An 18100-nucleotide genomic window follows, 5' to 3' on the forward strand; every position below is an offset into this window, starting at 1 on the left:
ACATTGTATTGCTTTTTACCAAAGGCGGTTGATACAAATGGGACAAAACAGTTCATTTGTGTTGCTGAACGAGTTGTTATATTTTGTTGGGTTCTTTTGACCTCACTTAATTTATCATAAAATTTAAGTAGTAGGCACCTCACAAACAATTGTTTTACATCCAATATCTTTAACTCAGCGAATAGATCTTCCATTTGATACCTCACGGGATTTTCGAGAATGATCTTCATGATTCATTTTTGTGCTATTTTTACTAATAAATAAATTAATAGTTAAAAAGAAAGCGGTTTGATTTATTTTATAAGAACAAATTTTAATTTTTCTACTTATTTTGTATGTATTTTTTATTGTTTGTTAACCTCAATAAATAAAATAAAATATGCGTTTGGTCGAGAACTTTGGAATTATGCAGTATTGGAGTCTGTGTGTTTGTGACAGTTACCTAAGACAATGTCACAACCGACCGTTTCATATTCCAAGGTGTGGAATAAACCTGCCAATGGTTTTGTCTGTGAGAAAAGTTATATTTGCGTTTAATGATATTGCTTGGTATAATTAACTTTATCACAGACTGGGCGGCTTAAAGAGTAAAACATGTTTTTTTTTCTTATTGATGTTTGTGATAATTTATTTACATGTTTATTTAATATTTGATGATACGATGACAAGTTTTGTAAATGAATTTGTAAGAACAGCAAGATGTCAAAATATTATTTCGTCAATATTATAATATATCATGTGTTCTGGTTGCCATCATGTAGGTCGGTGTAACGGGCTTGTCTCCTTTAGATCTGGAGGTCCAGCGACGATTCGCAAAGTTTCACTTAAAAAAAAGGCGCTCCTTTGTTATTGGTGGCATCCGTCTACTCCCAATTGAAGGAATGTCTCCATCAAATATTTAAAAAATGTCTTTAAATGCTCTTCTTGATGCTTAGCAATTGCAATGGGAATTTTCCCCTTCAGGGAGGGTTACCTTTATTTTTTTTTCTTAAAATCTTCTTGGGTTATCCTTTATCACTGGACTACGCAGTTTTTATCTGGTCATTGTAAATTATATGACAAATTATTTGTTTTCAGTATTAACGATTCTCTTTCGTGCTGCTACGGATATCCTAATCAATCTTCCGAACACATACTGTGGTCTAGTCTCTTTCCTCCTTTTTGTGATTACTGAATGGAGCTTCTCGCTACTGTCCATGGTTTTGTTATAAATCCTGTCAGATATACAAAATAAGTGGCTTCCAAAATGAATTTTAGGCTTTCAAAAATTTTGTATCATATCTAATCAATTGAATCCCTGTCAGTGAAGAATTCACTTCTCTCTTTTCTCAATTCAATGAAGTGTATATTATGTTCTTCTGGATTATCTTCTTTCAGGAAAAAGATTCTAAGGCTACCAGATTATAGAAAACTCCATCGGGCAGCTTTTTTTCGTTTGGCAACGAGCAACTTTTCCGTGTATTTAGGCACCGCCAAGGAGACTTATGTCCTCAGATGCGGTGTGCGTCATGTGGTTGGCAAGCTGCCATCATGTAGGTTTGATTGTCATCAGGTTGCCTAGGAAGACGCAATCTGTAAAAAAAAAATCACAACCTACACAAAATAAATTACCTTGTAATAAAAAATCGTGTTTTATATATTAATAATAATGGTTTTTGCTGAATCTGCTCAGACTCACAACCAATTAATCATAATGGTGAATCGCTAATGTTACACGGTGTGTAAAGTGGCTACTTAAGCCATCCAATGACGAATCATCATCATTATCATTCCCTTAAAGCACCTAATGGTGCATAAGGCACTGCATTGGTTCACAAATTGCAGCGTATCTTGATCATTTTTGTTATATGATTGTAAGATCTTACGTTTCAGATGGCCAGTACAAGGACTATGAAATATTCTTTCATAAAAACACCATTTTCAATCAATATTTCATATCAATCATGTCGAAAATTCAACCCAAGGCCTCTTGCGTGGTAGGCAAATGCGCTGACCACTACAATACGAGGCCCACGAATGACAAGTCATTAGCCCTTTAAATGCCTAAACTTTTATATTCGCTTATCTAAAGTGATCTGCATCTCTGTTGTAATATTTTACCTATTTATAATATCGATTAAAGAAATTCTATGAGAATAAGGTTTAAAAAACTAAAACAATTTGCATAATTTCATGTTTTTATTGTTTTATGTTGTTTCATATAAATAAACATGTATTTTCATTTAGAAAAAACATAACAATAAATTACGATTTTATGTAAAGTCAATATATATATTTTATAAATACATATTCTTAAATATTTTCTTTACAAATTATAATAGAAGTGACGCCTTACAATAATATCGATGGATTCGTTCCATATAGAGATAACCAAAAATTGCTTAATTTGAGTAATGGCTGACCAAAGTTTTGACGGACTTAAATTGATTTGTAACAAATGATTACGTGCAGTTTATATGAATATATTTATGTAAAATATGTTCGCATTGAGGGGAGACCCTTAAGCCCACCATCCACCCGCAGCTGTTATAGAGTCCTGAGGGACTCTCTGTCAGCTGCGCATAGAGGAAAGTTATTATAAATATTCCTAAGAAATACAAACTATATGCAGATTAAGGAGGGGGGAGAAGGACGTATGGACAGAGGCCAACACGTCGTCTCCACCCCTCAGGATCCCCTCAATGCCTCTGTTTTTTTTTATTCAAAAAAATATGTTAACAAACAATTTACATAAATAAACGTATCCAAATATACAAACACATTTTCTTAAAACTATAGTAACATAACAAACATAACTTACACAAAACATAAGTAAAAACACGGATATTTACATTAAGAGAACGACTTTGGATAAAGAAGGACTCCTTGGGTGGTCAGAGGCAGAGGATCTGAATACCACCCCCGTAAGGTGAGGATAAAACAAAAGAACGTGTGCGTTCCACTCGGAAGGAAGCACAGACCCAACTGAATGAGCATCTTACTGAAACAGTTGCCTGTCCCACCATATTTTACCCACCTAGGCGTCCGCGCATCTGAGGAGCTCCCAACGCGATACCCAAGTCCGGACAAACTGACGAAAGAGTGCAATATTCGTACTGTTGGCCATCAGATCCACATTCCACGCTGGTCGCATGACCCCTGTCAGACCATTCAGCATCTCATCTCTGGCGTCATCTAATAGCACACAGTGCCACAGGATGTGTTCGGCCGATTGATGGTTATCTCCGCAAGCACAGCTCGAGACAGGGGCAAGTCCAAGTTTATGAAGCTTGTCTCTAAACTCCCCATGTCCCGAAACCATTTGTGCAGTATGATGGTCAAACACCAAGAACTTACTACACATCCTGTGTCTGATGGAAGGTAAAAAAGACCACGTCCATCTCCCCGTACATGCCATGTCCCATCTATTCTGCCATTGATTGAGAGTTACGCCTCGCATAATATCACATAGTACGCTAAATCTTGTCTCGGAAGGGCACAGCTTAACACCAAAGTATTCCATATTCTCTCCTCTTCTCACAGAGCGTTTTACTATTGCTTCTCTTGTCTCAAAATCTATTGGAAGAACTCTTGCAAGCACAGGAAGAGTTTCAGACGCCACAGTCCGATATGATCTTATCAGTGCCAGCAGAGGAACCCTCAGAAAATATGTACACAATGGTTACTAGTTTCAAGATTAAAGGTGTTTTACAACGTATCAATTCGTTATAGAGATAGTTAAGTTCATTTATTCATGACAAGCGCCGTGGTGCAGTTGGTAAGATAGTTAACTGTGAAACTGTGAAACTGCCAGATGCGAGAAAAAATGCAAGAAACATTTTTCTCAATTAGTCTGGGTATTGTTGTGTAGTTTTCATAATTTCCTTCCTTCTTCAATTTCCCACCTGCTGGCAAGCCTCTAAAGGAGAGATTTAGCGGGTTATTCCATTAAAATATGTATATATATGGTTGAAAATTTGTTTTTTTATGATAAAATCAATAGGTTTTAAGAGTTACACTTTGTAAAATTAAAAAAGGATGTTTTTTAATATAATGAAAAGTATAACTTAAAACATCATTTTTTTAGTTATCCCTTTATGGAACTGAGCCATCGATATATTTCCTATTTTTGCTTAATAAATATTCCTTAAATCCACATAAGCCTTTTTCACACATGCCACGCCAATCCACCCGGCCCGGTCATTTTACCGGGTACACCCTTCCAAAGGTGACACATTTAGTATGCGTTTGAAGGATGTACCTGGTAAAATTACTGGGCCGTGTGGATTGGTGTGGCATGTGTGAAAAGGGCTATACGTTACGAAATACACCGTGTTTTTAATGACTGTAATTTAACAAAAAATGAATTACTGTAATTTTAATTGTAAGTGAACTGCTTGTCGGTCAACAGCAATCGTGAAAATCATTGGTTGGTAAAATAAATAAAAAACGATAAAATCCATATTTAAGGGGGGTTCCTGCGTTTTTTCATCAGAACATTTTTTGTCTTTTATGGTTTGTTGCATAAAAATCTATAATTTGAAAAAGTTCAAAGTTTTATAATGTTATTGCGTTTTCGTCGAATGAAAAGAGCCGCAATAATAATTTGACTGAAATTATTTTATTTATATTTTTTTCATGCAACTAGCCATAAATGGATTGTTACTTTATATTTTGTTTATTCAAAAAAACAACAGCAATACAAAAAAATAGACTCAAAATTAAAAAAATAAAAATTAAACGAAATCAGTTTTCCACATAAATACAATTACAAAAATCCAGTTCAGTTAGATAATAATTCATAGAAGTGCATGTGTGCGAGTTTTTTTGTGTGAGGATGCGTGAGTAAATGAGTAGAGTGTGGTTTTAGTAGGTATGTGAATATGTGTGTGAGTGTATATCGGTGTGAGTGTATATGGGTGTGAGGGTGGGTTTATGGACAGAACAGACAGTTTATGTTACATCAAAAATATCACAAAATAATGATGTGTACTTATGGTCCGCTATAAATGTGGAGTTACTTTGTTTAATTAACTACTTTAAACACTATTTGACGTTTTCTTTATAATTTAATTTCCTCTCTTCTTTTATAGTTTATTTTATCTTCTCTTCCAAAATAAAAAAAATATTTTTACTAAGGAAAGCCAGTAAAGTTCTTTTGTATGACCAATCTACAAAAAACAATATTTACACGATCTACCAGTTTGAGCCGAATATTCATATTTTCAATATTCGCAGAATTACTCTGTGAATAAATTCGAAATCGTTTATTTAAAATAACTATTGACAGAACTGTGACGACATAATTTCGTTTTGTTATATCAAACTATGGAAGCTTTGTATCTATTTTTTTTTCACGGGAGTTTATTGCTCCGATTCCACTTGTCTATGAAAATTGCGTTTTATTTTCATGGTATATTATTTTAATTTACGATTAAATTACCTTATCTATATTCACACCTTTGTAATGGTGCACCTTTTCTTATAATTTAATTTATTTTTCTCACGAAATCAAAACACATTTTAGAATTTATACAATGGTTTCAATATGTCGGTAGAAATATACATATAAATGTGTCACGATTTTAATTAATAGTTTATTAATTCATGGTAATCAGTTTATAATATAATTACATTATGAGGATAACTATAACTTTCATAAATAAAGGCAAGATTGTCAGTTTTATACTTTAAATGCCAGTCCAAGAGCATGAAATTGTTTACCTATTGTACTGAATAACACAAATCAGGATGTCTCAATTAGATACAATTTTTTTGAATGCTCCTTGATGCTTCTTTATCACCACTAAAATTTTCTCTTCAACAAGAGAATCGTTTATTTTTCTTCTTAGTTTGACAGAACCTTTAATCTTCTTGAGTTATTCATGATATATTTTAATTAGTTCATATCAAATTTGAAGAAAAATAACTGTTATTATTATTATTATTATTCATCTCTTTTCTTTTAAATACTCTAAATAATCATCTAAATATATGTATTGTCTTCGTCTTTCTTCACTCTTTTTTAATACTGAATGAAGTTTTTTTCCACTGAAGTGGCCTTTCCTGTTGAATTTATAAATCTGATGTTTTTTGTAAATAATTTAAGGCTATCAAAATGGCTTTTAATCACCTCACCCAATTGATTATATCCAATCTATTTTATCCCGGATGGTAAAAAGTTCACTTTTCTTTTTTCTTTAATTCAATAAAGTGGCAGGATTTTATTATATACTTCTGGATTTTCTTCTTTCTGCACTTTGATACCTAAACTACCAGATAACTGAGATCTTTATTAAGTAGATTTTTTATGAGGAATGTTTGTTTTTAAACATATGTAGGTAGGGTACCATCATCAGTTGCATTAAGCGGTACCTATTTGGTGAGCCAGATTAAAAAAATAGCAATCATATCAGCATTATGCGTTAAAATTATAATATGTTAAAAACAATCAGGCCATCATTTTTATACGCTATTTAAACGCGCTACCATCTACACAACTGGCTTACTAAATTTTATAACAAACTTGATTATCAACAATGTTTTGAGTTTGTCCAAATTTTCGTAGACAAGGACAGGATTCAACCCCCTGGGGGGCTGTTAATATTAACATAATACAACAGGGATGAAGAACATTTTAGAACAGGAAATAAAAAGTCTAAGCATCGACAGGACTTATGACTTGTCATTGGCTGGTTTAAGTGGCCATTTTATACACTGTGTAACATTCACCATTCTGCCCATATTTAAAAATTTATATTCCTTTAATTCCTCTATCTGTTGACGTTTGTCAATTCTTCCATCTGGCGAATGTTACACGGTGTGTAAATTGGCCACTTAAACCAGCCAATGACAGGTCATAAGACCTGTGGATGCCTAGACTTCTTATTCTCTTCTCTTTCTTCTATTTTTCATCTCTGTTGAATTATGTTAACTTGATTAATTCTAACATTTTAATATGGCATTATGGAGTTAACCACAGTCCCTTGATTAAAACCTTGATCAAAACCCACATGACATGACATTGTTCACACGTATATATAAAAAATCTTATTTATTTGTATCCATGTGAACAACGGATTAGTAATGAAAAAAAATCCAATTTGAACTATAGCCCAATTTTGTCTGTTATTTTGTAGCCATGGTGTGCTGATATGTTTACTCTTAACTAAGAAATGTGAACCGATTTGTTAACAAGACCGGTAAGTCGAATCCTGGACCTCAGATCCAGTAACTTGCTTAATGTAATGACATAACTCATATTCATAGTCCGTTGTAAATCATAATATTTCTCACAGATTTTCCAGCACTAAACGTTAAACTATTCCAACGTATTCCGGATATAGGACCTAAAGCAGGCGTTCGAATTCCACTTCCATACATTAAACAACCTTCATTGGTTATTGGCGCAGTAAGTGAGGATAAAGCGGAACTGTGGTTTGGTAATGTTAATCCGAACAGCCAATCTCACTCGACAATTCCGGTTTTCCTATTGATTCCAACCTTATTCAAACACGAGTCTACCCATGATAATGTATCCAAGAAAATAATTGCCTTTACGGGGGATTCCGACGAGAGGATTTTCCGATAAAATTTGCACTTTATTTCTAATTTCAAAGGAGATTTCACGTGTAAGGTTAAATTCACTTGATTTCAAGTTTGAAGACAAAATAGGGAAAAAGACCATTTGTATTTTATTGTATTATAATTATCATAAACATATTAAAATAACTTTTTGCGTGTCGTAAAAAAGAAAAAGTTAATAATACTTTACTCGCCAATTTTATCAAACAAAATTCATCTACGTATTTTATAATTGAAAAAAAAAAAACATGTAAAGTGTTTTTCTGGAGGAGCTTAGAGGTTCTATGTAGACACCATATGCTTCAACTAGGAAGCAGACATGAAATGATGATAATGACGAACATGTATTTCTTGGCACGGAATTTTCCAGAAAGAAATACATTATTATCAAATCACGTAATGTTAATAACTCTGCAATTTTCAACTTTTTTTATGCAGTACGCACTTCTTAAAATGAAATAAAACCACCTTTCATGCCGTTGAGTTGGCAGAGGGATAGAACGCCATTTTATTTTGTCTTTGCATACAGACCTCTGTTCATTTTCTCACGCACGTACGCCAATTATTTCGAGTTTGGACGTGTCCACCTTCAAGTATTTTTTAAATTTGTTTATTTGTTGAACAAAACTACATGTCAGGCCGTTCCTCCATAGGGGTTGGCAGAGAGGATAGAACGCCATTTTACTATGTCTTTGCATAGAGACCTCAGTTCATTTTCTCACGCACGTACGCTGATTATTTCGAGTTTGGACGTGTCCACCTTCAAGTATTTGTTGAATTTGTTTATGCACTATATTTGATGATCTTCTTCGTTTTTGGCATCTACGAACATTTACATTACTTATCATTTGGCCTTTCTTCCGCTGTCCTTCCGCTCTATATGTTCTAAACAACAAAGCCAATTCTTGATTTTGTCGATAATGCTTGTCTCAGCCTTATTTAACGCACGGGCCTTGACATTTTTGCACCCACCGTCCATAGTTTAACTGCAAATGTTGCCACAATTCAGCCTTTTTTTTCCAAATCCGCATTTCGCTGAAACAAAATCGGGAATTTTTGCGGGTGCTGCGCTGACGTAAATCTGAACAATAAAAATATTTATAGAAGCTAGTTTAACAATTTATTCACGATAAATTTTACTTTTCTGAAGTTATACGTAAACGATAAAAATAACGTAACTTTCCAAACAAATACTCTGATTATCATATTTAAATTTACTCGAGTTGACTTTTTCGATAAATCTCCGACTATCAATTTGAAACTTCGGTTTTGGTTTTGCAAAACTTAGAAAATAAACTGCTTTCGAACGTATGAAAACAAAACAAATCCTGAAATACCTCTTAAACTTTTAACTTGTATGAATAGTAACGCATTAATATATTGCCTGGAAGTGTTATTACTTTTGCTTATTTACAAGTCATGCGATTTAAAGATAATTATACTTTATTGACTTAAATAGTTAATTACTAATTTTACTTAAGTAAATGTTTATGAATGTAACCAGAAAAAATTATTTAAGCTCTTTTTAACAAATTAAAAAAGAGAAATAGAACATTTTAGAGAAGGAAATATTGAGACCTAAGCATTTACAGGGCTTATGACCTATCATTGGTTGATTTAAGTGGCCACTGTAACAGTGTAACATTCACCATTTTTAATTTGAATATAAAAATCAAACACTGATTTGAGTCTACTTAGTATTTTTTATTCTATTTTTTAATACAAAAATAAAACAAAAAGTTCTACAAGTTCTACAAAATAAACACAAAGTCAATAAATAAATTCACCATTTTGCCGATGTTTGGATTTGTTGATTGGCAGAATAGTGAATGCTACACAGTGTGTAAATTGGCCAATTAAACCAGCCAATGACAGGCCATAAGCCCTGTAAGGCCTGCTTAGGCTCCCATATCTCGAAAACGTTTTCCATGTCTAATGTAATTTATTAATCATAATAGCTCTCTAGGGATAAAATGACATATTTTGTCCACAAACTCAAAATATTGGAATATTTTTTATTTCTTCACAAAAATCTACAAATCAAAAAATTGAAGAAATCATCATTTTAATTATCCCTCTACCTGATGGTAGATATATATCATAATATGTTATATTAATACCTAAAACAGCGTCAGCATAGATTGTTTTTTATATTCCGATATACAGGACCAACCTGCCGACGGTTATGTTTATTGGAAGGGCTACCGCTATGCTGAACCATATCATTCTGGATATTGATATGTTCAATGTATCCATAGGGGTTTTCCGGAGCAGGATTATCCTACTACTTTGACATGAGACTCTTTCGTGAATTTTTTATAATATGTACGTATTGAATGTATGTTTGTAATGTATATATTATATTCAAATGAATGAATATAATTGAATTAACTCTGCGGTGTCGAAGAAATATCCAATGAGACAAGAATGGTCACATTGTATCTGGGATATAAACTTTTTATTCCCGTTCTCATCCAACTTAAAATAAATATATTGAATAAAAACACATTGGATTAATTTTTTTATTGTTTTAAATATAATTTTAGAATATAATAAAAATAAATTTAGGAAAAACAGAAAATTTTACGACTTCTTATAAACAATAGTATCTTTTTTCATATTGTTTTAAGCCTAAGCATTTTTTAATATTCTTCTATATTTAATAAAAACAACAGTTTTTATGTTAACATAAAAAAAAAAAAATACATGCATCTAGTGAAAGTTTTTCACAAAGATAATGAGAAAACATGTAACACAATAAAGAGAAAAAAATAATATATTTTATAAGACAACAATATGAAGGCTAAGGGATGAGAAAATAGAATGAAGGAGCGGAGGAGAGAGATTTTCGTAATAAAGTTGACCGTTTTTAAATTTTGATTTGTTAATAACATGAATATAATTAAATGAACATTAACTTATTTAAACACTGACAAATGTATCATTTTACAGTGTTTAAAAAAGATTTTTTCTTGAAGTCACAAAATTTCGTATTTAAAATATCTAACTGGGGACAAAGTAAGTTAAATTTGGAGCAGCTACGATAAATAAACGAGTTTTAAACATATGTTTCTTTGGGAAACGGATTATAAAATAAAATAAAAAAATTGGCTTGACTTTGCGGGACAAATTATTGAAATACTCTCCAAGAGATAAAGCCTGGACATATCAGAAATATTTCTACGTTTCATAAGGAAAGTTAAACTGTGAAAAGAAGAAGAGTCTTCGTACGAGTCATAATAACTGTGAGATTTACGATCCAAAAGTTTAAATAATCTATTATGTATTCTTTCTAGTTGTGATATATAAACTATATATCGAGGATTCCAAACAACAGAAGCAAACTCAAGATGGCAGGGAACGTATGCATTAAATAAATTTTTCAGTGATGTGATGCGGTTGTTTTAAATGGTTGAGTGGTGCGTATAATAAAACCCACGTTTCTGTACGCCTTTTTGACGGACGCCTGAATATGGGAATCGAATAAGAGTTATTTATACATAATCACACCTGTTAGCTCGTTTTTTCGAAGACAATAACCGTGTATTTCATTACTGAAAATTATTTTATTTTAGTTAAAAAAATGATTTTTTCCTAGTGATTGTATAAGGTCAAGTTATTTGAAAAAAAAAACGAAAGCTTTATTTGGTAGATGATATTACTTTCAGCTTCTGCCTCGTAATCATTGTAATGCTATTCGCAAACAAAAATAGAGTGTTCCAAGCACAAAAAAGTATGCCATTTTTTATAAATATATATATTTTTTTTTATTTGGAAAATTTGTTATTACATATTATTCTTGATTTTTAGTTTCACACGCATGGAATGCACCCTTTTTTTTTAATTATTAGAAACATTTAAAACACTCGCATTATTTTCGTTATTATTCGTTTATTTAATCCGTAGAAAATTTAATAATTTCATTTGAAGGCTCTTTAGAATTCCACGTGTTCGAATGCTTCTTCGTTGTAAATTTTCGAACGCTAACTCGTCTGACAGATTCCTCAAAAAATGTCCCCTACTTTTGGTTTAATTATTATTTCCGATGTAAATAATTTGAGAATTTATAGCGCTGATATTTAGATATCGAAAACAAAATCACCATTGACCAACGGTCGCTATTTCTAACAACATTGTGTGCTGCACACATTTTATCTATTACGTCAACACCATATTTTGTGATATTGTAAAAGGTTATGATTTCTTGCTTGCATTTACCGCATCTGCATTTATAGCGTCATTAAAATTCACGCCATAAATTAAAACTAAGTTTTTTTTCAGTATATGCGACACTACTGTACCCTTTTTATTGTAACCGAATACATTTGAATTATCTGCGAGCTTTTTCGTTTAAATGAATTGAGAGGAAATTTTAGGTTAGTTTTTTTCGGTGCCTTACCTACATACGAAAGTTTATGTTCTTGTAGTTTTTCTATCAGATTAACTTTTGAAAACTAATTTTCTGCTGTGCTTTTTTGCCTTGTATTTTTAATCGGGGAAACTAGTCTCCTTACTTTATCACTAAGTTTATTACTCAAAGGTTAAAGCCTGTCTAGTTTAGTTCCCAGCTATATATCTAAATTAACAGTGTACAATAGTTTGGCTTTGTTATTGACTAGGACGTATATTTGAATACCAAATTGGGTTTAGAAGGTATACTGACGGAATGGACACCTCCCGCGGAAACCTTCCATTTTTTTGTCTTATCTTGCAATATTTGTTGGCTATCCTAAAAATAATAAATTAAAAAAGATGATTTATGAGAGGTAAGTTGTAATATATATTTTAAAAAATATGAAAACATATAAAATTAATATTATGACCTGAACGGTCGCAATGTGTCTTACAGAACAAACTTAAATACATCTTCAATTTTTTTTATAAAAAAAATATATTGATAACACAAATATGCAGTCCAATAAAAACTTTTTTTTATTTTTAAAATTATCAAAAACCGAATTCACAAAATAAAACACGAATGGTGGCAATGTGTCTCGCAGAATTTTGCACAAAAAATACCGTATGTTTTTGTTGTACGATTCCAGATTTCTGACTAACAGGAGCATTACTTAAACTTAGGAAGGTATGGAAAGGCGCGATATTGTCACGTAAAGGATGAATGGGCGACAGCGAAAAAAATATCCTATGTATCTAATAGACATATTGCGACCATCGAAGGGTTAAGTTAAGATGATCAGCCTTACGTGTGCCAGCCCCAGGAACATGACATATCGCAGTGTAGAACCACCTTTTTAGTCAATATTTCATGTCGGTCTTCCCAGTACGAGACGGAATTATCTCGACTAGATACTTTTATTCAGGATTTTTACCTGAGAAAAGCCATTGAGATGAAAGCACTCGTCCAGTTTTGGTTCTATTTTACATACAAAGCTGTATTCTTTGTCCCCCTTGACCTTTACACAAACGGTATAAACATACCCATAATGGTTAATTTATTCTTTTTTAACTAACTAACTAACTAACCATCACGCCATTTCCCCAGAGGGGTAGGCAGAGAGGATAGAACGCCACACCACTCTGTCCTGGCACACTTCCTTTGCTTCCTTCACATTCATACATCTTCTCATGCACGCACGTCGATTATTCCGACTTTTCACTATTAATAACATTGTACTTACATTAATTAGGGACAGAGACGTAGTTTAAAGTGACAAATTCAGGAACGACCCATTATAACATATAAATGAATACATTAAGCATTTTAAACATTTAGAAATCAAAATGAATATTCCGTTGGTCATTCAGTCTGCCAATTTTTTAGTTGGGGATTTTTTAATTGATTTAAAGAAACGTTAAATATTTTTTTAAATGTTGCTTTTAGAAAGGGCTTTTCTGAAAATACAATTTGATAATTTTTAGGTTATTAGGTTCTAAATCTTGAACCATCAGTCCTTCAAATGATTTGATCAATTTCTCTTATAGAAAATAAACCTTTACGTGAAAGGATTGTAAAATTTCATCGTTACTCAGTCCCTTTCCATGGAATGAAAACTTGTAATACTTTAAGCTATCACATAATTTCTGTTAAAATATTTTCATAATATGTAACAATTAATAATATTTATCTCCCCAAGTGAAATCTTTTCGGATCAATAGCTTTATTTTGATTTGAAAAAAGGTACGTTTTGTAATGGTACATTACTTTCAATATGAATAATAGATTAACCTTAGAATAATTCGGACAAAGAATTTCAAATTTTCTTCAATGATGTTAACCGTCTAGTTGGATTTTTCCCTCCGCGCCCTATCTTTGCTCCCTCTTGCAGATCCCTTTCATAAACACGTACGCCGCTTCTTTTCCCGGTAGTTCCGGATCCATCTCTGCCTTGTGATACGTTTGTTTCGCGACAACGTTTCGCGACTGTTAGTAACTCACCCGTATCCCGTCGATCTAAAATTCATTAAAGTTAAATAACTATCCATTTGATTAACTCATCATTCAATGATTTGATTAAACAAGTGAAATAATCAGAGACTCCTTTATAAAAGTTGCCGGGGCAAATTGGTTTCCGTATTTCTAACTGCGCCACAAACGAAAAACCGTTTACGCCGTGCCGCGCCGGTTCAAATTCTAGAACTTTCCAAACATTTAAAACTATGTTACAGAGCCGTATAAGACTATAACTTAAACACCAGTACGCCATTTGCAGTATACAATAGATTATTTTATATAAATTAGTTTTGTGTGAAATTGCTATATTGCCTCAGATAAGAGTCAAATTCAACTGTTACAATGCAGTTTACTGCTGAAATCTATCTAATTCTATCAACTTAAATTGTCACCCACCACGTGCCAACCAATTTATTTGGACTGTTTATAATAATACAAAATATTATAACTTTAAGCCAATGATTTGCGTCCTACCAGCAGTTCTATACAGTTACCTCGCGAGCTTAAGTTACAGGGCGCTAGGATTCTTGAATCTTCTATTTGGGAAACGTTTGATTGAATATTTACATTTTCGACCATCTAAAGATAACCATGTTCAAGTCTACTGAGCCCTTGCGTATCTTCTCTCGAGGTAAAAAATGTACATAAGTAAATTTCGTATCAGTACACCGCTTGCCATGCTATCTCAGAAGACCTTTAAATACGGTGCTTTGGCTAATTAAACACTGCATTGTACTTAAAATGTTACTTTCCTGTGGAAGACTGTCTTTCGGGAGCATCACTACTCTTCTTTCCCCTGCCTGAAATATACTTCACCAAGCCCGATGTATCTTTACGCCGGTTTGTCCTATGATTCTTACTTACTCAATACCTATTGGCACAGTTTACCCATATCAATTGAAGTTACGTTTGGAATTGTGAAATCGCAAACAGTCAGTTTCATAAAGGTTTGTAATCATTCCATAGGTTATTTTACTGAAATTGATAGTCCGATTTCTCATAACTTATATAATAAAGGTTCACTGTAAATAACAATACTTACTCATCTAAGTTGATATCAATTATGAACAATGGTTAAATGATGGGTATTGCCAATAAATGACTACATTACCATATTACTACTTATTATTCAAATCTTTATTAATTAATTGGATCTTAACGGTTTTTTTAAGTAAACTTATGTAATAATGTGTTCTGGTTATTAAAAATTCGTATTTCCTTAAGTGTTTTTTTTTTTTTTTCATTAAGTCATACATTTTATTTTGTACTCCCACGAGTTACAAGAAACTGATTTTAGGACAGAATTATATTTACATAAAGGTATGGTAATAATAATAATTTTATAGTAACAAGTAATAATATGTACATAAAACTGAAATAAGATAGCAAGCAAGTATATAATACAAAGAAATAAGATAGCAAGCAAGTTTATAATACAAAGAAATTATAAACAATTCATAATAAAAATTAATATTAAATATTTACATATTGTAAGAAATAAGTATCCTAGGAAAAAGAAATGTTGGCCATTCTTTCTTTTTAATAATTTAAAAAAATATTTATTTAAGTGTTTCATATTATTTCATTTTTTTTTTTCAATTTCAATTTATTTATTTTAAATATAACATATACATTACAAAAATATATTCAATACGTACATATTATAAAAAAGGAAAAAAAATACACGAAAGAGACTCATGTCAAAGGAGTCGAAGAATCCTGCTCCGGAAAACCCCTTCGGATACATGAAACAGATCAATATCCAGAGCGATGTTGTTCAACATAGCGGTAGCTCTTCCAACAGGCATAACCATAGGCAGGTTGGTCCTAAATATCGGAATATGAAACAATCTATGCTGACGCTGTCTTAGGTAATTATCAGGAACATACAAACCAATGCTCATCATAATTTCAGAATTATCGATCATACCGCGCAACAATCGATAAAAATGTGTGGTCAAATACACATTCCTTCTAGTCTCTAAACTGTTGTAGCCAAGCATACCCTGGAGAAACTCGGTCGGGTAGAGCCAAGGATAATACCCGCACTCTCTCATGTAGATATATCTCTTATTACATAAGCCCTAAAAATGCCTGCTTACTAAAACCGTTAAACGTGCAAACTATTGACGTTTGTTTTTGTATGTTACATATCTTTATATAATATAGAGTTTTATTAAAAACATGTCATTTCATTAAAAGAATATCACTTAGTGGATTTTTGGTATAACGATGAAATATAAAAAAACTTCTGATGTTCAATATAAGCCTACAACGTAAATAAACAGTTGATAAAAACAAGTTTGACCAAAATTATAAAACCACTGTTTTCGTTTTGTTCCAGGTGACGATAGAAGGAGGGACCACGAAATACCTGCCTGTAGTAAGCACATGGAGAGCACGTGGCGGCGTTCAAAGTGACACTCACTTCAGTCACCTTTCCCAGAACGTGCTGCGTGCAAGGCGAGGAGTTATCCGGATGTTGATCGTAGTGGTTCTGACCTTCGCTATCTGCAACCTTCCTTTCCACGCCCGCAAGATGTGGCAATACTGGTCCCCCAACTACCAGGGAGGAAGTGACTTCAGTTCCCTCTTCACTCCCCTGACATTCCTCGTCACCTATTTCAACTCCGGCATCAACCCTTTTCTCTACGCTTTCCTCTCGAGAAACTTCCGCAAAGGAATGAAAGAGCTGATATTCTGCACCTGCAAAAATGCCCAAAAGAAAAACGACCAGCTGCTTTATAATCCCCAGTCCAACCAGCAGGTTTCTGTGATGCGGAGGAGTTCCACCAGGTCTACAAGAGCTCCCTACAGTTCCGTCACTTTGGCCACTAATGGAGGGGACACTTGAAAATTACCTATTCACTTCAACGTTATACATAATTTTGAAGAAGTTGACGAAGGCTAAGTTTATATTTTTGTGCCGTAAAAAAAGACTTTTATTTTAGATCTCAAAAATTACTAATGTTTGGAAAGAATTTGCTGATATATTTTTTATTAAAAATATTATTTTATCTTGTGTTTTACCCGATTTTGTTGATAATATTTTATTAATCTTAATAAAAACTCTCAAACTATCATTCATTTTAACAAATAATGGCACCAACAGGTAATTTAGTCGCTTGCATACATAAATATCTATTTATTTTTTGTTTAAAATTTAAATAATAAATCAGATTCAAGTTTAATTTTTGTATTTCTTTGTAATCATTAAAGATATCAGAATGGGAAGAACAAGATGGTTGTAAATTTTAACCTCATTCATTTTTAAATCTTAGAAAAACCTTTATTTTATTTCAATTACTTTCTCATCAATTTGACAAGCGTGATTTTGTTATTTAAACAAACGAAAAAATGACGGCTAATATTTTGTAAAAAAGTCAAAAGTTGGGGGTTTGTAAGTACATCACGTTATAAACATCCCGAATTCCAAACGAACAGGTTTATTAATTAGCTGGCCTTATAATTACATACTAACTTTATATTTTGTAAAATGTTTGTTATGTCATCCATTGATGCAATGTGTTATTTAAGCTTAATTAACAAGAAATGAATTTTTTAGGTTTCTGCAATGATTAAAAATATATATATATATGTATATTATACGTGTACAATAATTATTTTCTTTTCTCCTACTAGCAAAATGTTTGACTTTTTTATAGAAAAGATAAAATATTTTATTGTACTTACTATTACAATAGATAACACAGATATCGTTTATGGCATTTTGTAAATTTGATTTAAATATAGGTACCTGTTTAGATTCAAATAAACGTATGTTATAATAAATTCATTATTTACTTTGTATCATTTTACCACATAACAATTATTGCAGGACCTGATTCACATCGTATTCATTAATTGTATAATAAGAAATTAATTTCTGATTTTTTACTTTCTAATGTAAAATAAAATTATTACTCAAGGTCAGTTGCACCACAAAAAACTAAAATAAAAGTTATTAATGAAACATATTATTTCACTTTCGTCAAAATATTAAAAATATTACTTTCAGTGCTACAAAACAGCGTCTATTCATTATATTTAAAGCAAAATATCATATTGTAATTTCAGTTACCCAATACCCACTAAGATTTAATATTTTTCAGTGAGACATATTAC

The 18100-nt window shown here is 32.1% G+C and overlaps 1 protein-coding gene across 1 annotated transcript in view; it reads left to right on the forward strand.

Annotated features, from left to right (window-relative positions):
* LOC148278150 (trissin receptor-like) overlaps window positions 1-17774 on the forward strand; it is a 184201-nt gene extending 166427 nt beyond the window's left edge. Inside the window, exon 7 of the mRNA XM_088231831.1 lies at window positions 16320-17774. Coding sequence (XP_088087957.1) covers window positions 16320-16829 — 510 coding nt within the window. The 3' untranslated portion in view covers window positions 16830-17774. The remainder of the gene's footprint in view (window positions 1-16319) is intronic.
* Window positions 17775-18100: the final 326 nt, after the last annotated feature.

This window comes from Micrasema longulum, unplaced genomic scaffold, assembly GCF_059751315.1.
Source record: "Micrasema longulum isolate JH-2025_06_02 unplaced genomic scaffold, ASM5975131v1 h1tg000926l, whole genome shotgun sequence".
Taxonomy (NCBI): Eukaryota; Metazoa; Arthropoda; class Insecta; order Trichoptera; family Brachycentridae; genus Micrasema; species Micrasema longulum.